This window comes from Oreochromis aureus, linkage group 17 (genome assembly GCF_013358895.1).
Source record: "Oreochromis aureus strain Israel breed Guangdong linkage group 17, ZZ_aureus, whole genome shotgun sequence".
In the NCBI taxonomy this organism is placed as follows: Eukaryota; Metazoa; Chordata; class Actinopteri; order Cichliformes; family Cichlidae; genus Oreochromis; species Oreochromis aureus.
In genome coordinates, this window is record NC_052958.1 from 35111254 (window position 1) to 35118027 (window position 6774).

At 40.3% G+C, this 6774-nt stretch overlaps 1 protein-coding gene across 2 annotated transcripts; it reads left to right on the forward strand.

Annotated features, from left to right (window-relative positions):
- The first annotated feature begins 404 nt into the window (after positions 1-404).
- Positions 405-4668, forward strand: LOC116330925 (amphoterin-induced protein 2). Of its 2 annotated transcripts, none has more exons than XM_039600762.1 (2): positions 405-771; positions 2196-4668. In XM_039600762.1, the coding sequence occupies exon 2, from the start codon at positions 2281-2283 to the stop codon at positions 3793-3795; it is 1515 nt and encodes a 504-aa protein (XP_039456696.1). In that variant the 5' UTR covers positions 405-771; positions 2196-2280; the 3' UTR covers positions 3796-4668. The 2 variants fall into 2 exon arrangements, with proteins under 2 accessions (XP_039456696.1, XP_031609249.1); XM_031753389.2 differs by having other exon boundaries at positions 2202-4668.
- Positions 4669-6774: the final 2106 nt, after the last annotated feature.

The window sequence follows — 6774 nt, forward strand, 5'->3', positions numbered from 1 at the left end:
AAACGTACCTACTACATTTCAATTCAATTCAATTCAATTTTATTTATATAGCGCCGAATCACAACAACAGTCGCCTCAAGGCGCTTTCTAATATTACTTTCCAGTTTCTATAAAAACCCAAATATTGGGCTAACGTTTGTCACTCTTTTCACAATACACATGTAATTTGAGCCATGTTTAAAATATTATTGCAAATGGATAAACGGGAAAACAGCATATTAATGGAAAATCCTGGAAATACTTTGATAACCGTCTGATCGCCTTTTCACTGAAACAATAAAATCTAAAAGACTCGTCTACTTTTATTGTTATTATTATTATGTTGTTATGATTGGCTTTTTTTAAGGTGCACTCACTTTCTGACCAATTAGGCTATAAAACACTGGATTTGCAGCGTGTGTGGTGCTGATGCTGTCCTCTCTGCCTCTGCCGCACCTTCTCCCTCTCCTTCTCTTCCTTTTCCAGGGTGCCCCGTCTCCTCCTCTTGGCATCATCCACTCTCCCATCGTCGCTGTATTGGTTGCTGCTTTGTGTTTCGTGTTTACTCGCAGGACGACCCCTCCCACGGTGACATGTAACCCGAGCTTCAGGTGAACGATTCTGCTCCGGCGCCTCTCCGTGGATTGTTCAGAGGGTTGAAAACGATGCGCTTTGCAGCGAAAAGCTCCAAGTTGCTTTTGCAAGACTCGTGAAACAGGACCCGGTCGCCCCCAAAGAGCGCGTCTGGATAACGGCACGATGATTTGAACGGGCAGCGGTGTGGATGTAAAGGTGAGCTGAGTTTATGCTGTGCGTCTGCGTTTTGGTTCCTTCAAAGTCGAAAAAAAGCTGGTTGGTATTGCTCTGCTGAGCCGTGTGTGGGGGAAAGAGCAGGAAGGACAAATAACTGATTAACTAAGGCGAGCATTGTAGATGAATAAGTAGTTATGACAATAATGTAGACCCACAGACACGTTTCTATATTTTTAAACTATCTTTTTCAGGTTTTCTCTGCATTTAATGTGGTTTTTGTAGTATTTCTTTAAAATTTGTAATTAACAGTCAGGTTTTTGTTTAAGTAGAAGAAAATCATGTGTAGAATATGTATTTGTAAGAATGGATTATGGATTTGCATTTAAACGTTTATCAAAAGCAGCTAAATACATTTCTGTAACAAATAATAAATGCAAAAATACGAGTGAACGGGATTATTTGCTTCACTTGTTTATTTCTGAGTTTAAACATGTCTGGGTTTTTAAATTGAAGTTAGGTTTGCAGAAGGTGGCACAAGAGGCTGTAAACACAGAATGATTGGCACTGCAGCATAAGAAATTATTGAAATGTTTGTTGATTATCACATTAATTTCTGTCAGTTGTTAAGTGATTACTTGGCTAACTGTCTCCTCTCTGAATTGACTTCATTTATTTTTTCTCCCGTGCCTCTCTGGTATTAATCCGCTCTTGCTTTACTGCTCATTTCTTTAAATTACCATTATGAGAGAAATTTATCAGGGAAAACAGCTGCTTCTGGTGATTTGAAGAGTTGTGTATCCAAATTATTCAATAACTCTTGCGGAATATGGGATTAACATAATAATTAATAATAATTCTGACACATTCTTGGTGTTTATAGTATCTGGTGTGATACCTTTTTTCTGAATGGATGAAAATGTCCACATAGATTTATTGATGCATTTGTTAAAATTGAGTGGCCAAGCAGAAAGTAACAACTGGAAAAATACATATATTAAGCTGTTTTCTTTATGTGTACACTGTGATACTAACCTGTAAACAAATGTATTATTACAAAAGATGTGGTCTTGTGAGCAGTGAAGTAAGCAGACTGTATTTGTATTGGTGGGGAATAGGGGAGGAGTGTTACTGCTGTGCACATATCAGGTTACACTTGTTCCAGTCTTTACCACCAGTTGTCATGTACGGGTGATGCCAGCAGCAATCATTGTTGTATTCAAATGTGGATTGTAATTTATTTTTAGAGTTGCATGCATGTCATGCCTTTACCTGTTTTAACCATTTCCTTAAACAGTCTTACTGTGTGTTCCTCTTGTCATCTCGGTGCCTTTTGAAAAAACTTTAAATAGAAAAAACTTTATTCTGACATCATCATCTACTATGTGTATTTTTATTCTCAAGTAGTATAATGCATTAATTTCCATTGTCTTTCTCTTTTACTTTTCTTGTTTTGTCTCTTCAAGCTGTAGACTATCTGAGGATTATAAACCTGACATGTGTACACCTAATGAGACGGTAACCTGAGGTCCATCCTGAGGAAAAACCAGGATGCATTCCATTGCCTTGGAGCTTTTAGGCAAGACCGATGTCAGGGGTTGCTGTAATCCCTCTGCTGCAGGAGTGCTGCTCCTGCTGTGTCTTGGCTTCCCTCCCTCTATGGCCGCTTGCCCACCTTCCTGCCTTTGTGCCAGTGATATAATTTCCTGCAGCGGATGCAATCTGTCTGTGGTGCCCTTTGATCTACCAGGTTATGCCACACGGTTGGACCTTAGCCACAACAGACTCACTGCCCTGCGTGTGGGCTGGATTTCCCAACCACTGCAACGGCTCGTTACGCTGATTCTCGGCAAAAATTTCATAAGAAGCATTGACGTGAACGCCTTCAATGTGACACCACGTCTCCTCCACTTGGACCTCTCATCCAACCAGCTGACAGTGCTGAACTCATCCATCTTCACTGGGTTGAAAGAACTGAAGGAGTTGCTGCTGTTTGACAACCAGATTATTCAGATCGATCCAGGCGCCTTCAGGGACCTCCGCAACCTACAGAGGCTCTACCTCTCTATAAACAGGCTGTCAATCTTCCCCCTAGTCATTTATGAAGAACCCGAGGGACCTCTAAATCTGACATTTCTAGACTTGTCATATAACAGACTAACTAAGGTGCCTGTCCAAAGTCTCCTGTCCCTCACTCGCCAAAGAGGAATTTATTTGCAGGAAAACCCTTTAGTCTGTGACTGTGCGTTGCTTGCCTTGCTGGAGTATTGGATGTGGAAACAGTATCCCCCTCTACTGGATTTCAGAGGTGACTACCCATGTAAAAAAGGAGCAGAGTCAGGAGTTCATTGTAAGGAGCATGAAATGTCAGATATGCCCCTTGAGACACAGATCTACCAAGTAGAGCCTGGTCAGTGGTTAAGAGTGCCATGCCCAGGGTTGACTTTGCCCGCTCAGGAGGGGCTTGTGGTGTTTTGGGTCACCCCTACAACGGTACTGAATTCCTCAAACAGCGATCTAAGTGCCCACCTCGCAGTTCTTCCCAATGGCACCCTTGAAGTTCGAGAACCGCTGACGGAAGATTCTGGAACATATGGGTGTGTCATACCCCGCGGACATAACTACAACCCCAGCCACTCTCTGGAGGTCACAGTGGTAGTTGGAAATTTAAGCATTACCTCCACCAGTGGTTCAGCGCATCGCAGTAGTGCAGAAAATTTCAACACTGCATTTACCACCCTGGCTTCTTGCGTGGTCAGCATCATATTGGTGCTCCTCTACCTCTACCTCACCCCCTGTCGGTGTCGGGATGGCCGCGGCGGGGACTCAAGAGGCTGCGGCGGACGAGCCATCATCCTGTGTTCAGACCCCAGAGAAGTGGAGACAACACAGCAGCGGTCAAATGGGAAGAAGGTGGTTTTCTTAGAGCCTCAGAATGAAGACTCTGACACTAGCTGCACCAAAATTGCAGCAGTTAACTTGGGTCATGTCACTTCCGAGGGCATTCTTAAAAATGGAAGTAGGACAGTGGGACAGCCCCTCACAGACGCCACTCACATGGCATAGCAAGAAAAAGAACCTTTTGCACATTTCTGTACAGCGTGAACCCAAGTTTTTTTTTTTTTCACTGTCTTGTTTCAGTACATCATGAAAAAATCCATTTGATGTGAGTACTGCACAGTGATTCTTGTGAAGTAGTTATGCACTGTGGGGTTTGGGTGTTTGGTCTAAAGCAGAAAATGCAATCCTTTTGTGGGCAGAATTTCAATTATGTCTCGACTATAAGTGGTGTCTGTTTTTTTAATATTAAGAGTTCATATGGAAATTTCAGTGTTACCGCAGGAAATTGTTACAGCAAAGATCACAAAGATAGAAATGTGGGTGGGTTTTTTACATTGGGCCGAGAGAAATATTCACACCTGATGTGATGATCTGTTAGAGGCAGTGGCGGCTGTTGGGTATTGTGCATGCATTTTCAATGCATCATGACCATTCTTTTAGCATCTGTCTTGTACTGTGGGGCATATTGTCTTTGAAACATGCCAGTCGTACTTGTGAATTTATCTTAATGTTGTTTAACAATGTTGTGCAGATTAAACTATGTCTGCCATTCACCTTTAAAATCTATATGAACCTGTAAAAATTTCTTCTTAGACTAAAATACACACAAAACCCATTGTGTTGCTGTTGTTGCAGAAAAAAAACACTTGATGACCTGTTACAGGGGTGGTTTACTTCAAGAAGAACACATTTCCAAAATACACCATGATGATATATAGTTGTTATTGACATGGCTTTTGTAAATAAATGATGGATGTAGCTAAAAGTATGTTATCCATAGATTTGTGGTCTGCCATTTTGGGGTGGGGGAAAAAAATCAGTACGGCACAGAGTCACGTGTATGTATTGATATAGGGACACCAAATACTGACATTTCCTTAAATGAATGAAAATCAATAAATAATGAATATATTAAAATATTCTGGGAATACTACTCTACCAACAAGAGGGCTCCTGTCTTTCACCACCATCCTGAGACAAAATTAGCCGAACAAACTTGCAATAAATCGGTTCAACCAAAATCCCATCCAACATATAATTCTATAATTTCCAACTTGACTCGATTCAATCGAAGACTGAAAGCAAACTGACTCTGCATTATGGCAACATTTTCAGCAGGTTTTAATGTGGTTGGCAATGAAATTTTGAAGCCAATAAAACAAACAAACTGAAAAACAGACATGAGATAAATATCTTATTGGGTAAAACAGATATCGACAAAGTATAACTTTGAGGAGATAGCTTTTAGTTGGTGCCATTTTGACTGATTTCATCCTAAATTTTTTCTTTTTAAACTGAACATAATCAAATTTGGGGAAAGGGGTAGTGCTAACATTAGCAACAGCTAGCTAGCATGATTTAGAAGATGTGCAATTCACTTTAAAATGAAATGCTAATTTTCTCTTGTAAAACACTGCCAATGTTAAACTGTACAGATGCTGATCAGGACCAATGTGTATCATGTGTAGTTCTCAATTATGCCTTAAATTAGGTGTTCATTCAAACAATAACAAAGACAGAAACTAGCCATAAAGACAAGAACTGTTAAAAACTGGGTTTTTATCTGTTTCTGCGGCAAAGTTTGATATTTTAACATATCTGTAGGGACGGACTCACTGAACCAAGACGTTCTCACTCCCAAAGCATAGCATATTACGCTATGTGACAAATCGTCGGTATGTTACGTTTTTGGCCACCCACACATTCCTATGTTACGCGTTTGGAAACAGGAGGAACGATGAGAACCGTTTGGACTGAATCTACACATGTACATTTATTTTACTTTCTCATCATTAATCGCTTTGGAAAACACTATTTAACATGATTAAGGTTGTGGTTAAGGTTAGGGATAAGGTTATGGCTAGAGTTAGGATTAAGGTTAGGTTTAGGTCCGGAATACACGGCTGGAATATGTGTTACCGTCAGGAGCGTCAGTCTGTTCCATTCCATCCACAATCGGGCGCGTGTCATAGGGTCGCGGAAGGTTACTTTTCGCGTTCCCATGGGACGCCTCAGGACATGACAAACTGTCGATGTGTTACGCGTCGGGAATGAAAATGCTCTGCCTGAACTGATTCTCAAGTCGCCATTTAAGGAACTGCAGTTTTTGGTTCTTTGCCTCATTTTTTAACCCTGTAAGGTTCAGAGAACTCTGTCTTTGAGATTTCTCACTCCATATCTGATGTGGGCTGGATTTAGTTTTTGGTAGTTCAAAGCATATAAGCAACACAGTTTGAGTTACAGTGACAGCATTGCTGGTCTCCTCAGATCCATCCACAGGGCTTTGTTGTGTCTTTTGACTCATTGTTCTGGTGTTATAATTTGCAGCTGTAGTTTTTTGGTTGACATTTACCGCAGTTATTGATCGTGTGTCCAGCAGTCCATATTATGTTTAGCAAAAATTCTATAGCAACATGAATATTTAATAAATGTATATATATAAAAGGTAAAAAACTAACAATTCAGGATATGTTAAACTTTTTTTCAAACAATTAATTTTTTATATTCAGGATCCAACAGGCAACAGGTCACTTGGGTTTAAAGTTAAAGTCACTGAAACTAGTTGTTTAACACATTCTTGACACATGGCAGACTTACTTGCTGCATAGGGGTAATATAGACTCTGGTACAGTGACCTAATGGTTACACTTGTGAGTCTGTACGTCAGCACTGTGGATTTTAAATGAAACACTGAAGATGTGATTGAAGTGTAGACTTTGAGCTTTAATTCAAGGAGTTTTACCAAAACATTTTATTAATTAAGAAATAACAGCCATTTTCATACACAAGCCCCTAGTTACAGAGGCTCAAAGCTAATTGGAGGAACTAATATCGTTTTAAATATAAGACTTTATTTTAATACTTAGATGAAAATATTTTGCAGTCACCAAATCACCAAATGTTGTGTTTCCTCCCAAGGGATGATCTGCCAGGCCTTTACTGCAGCTGCCTTCAGTTGCTGTTTGCTTGTGAGTCTCTCTGTCT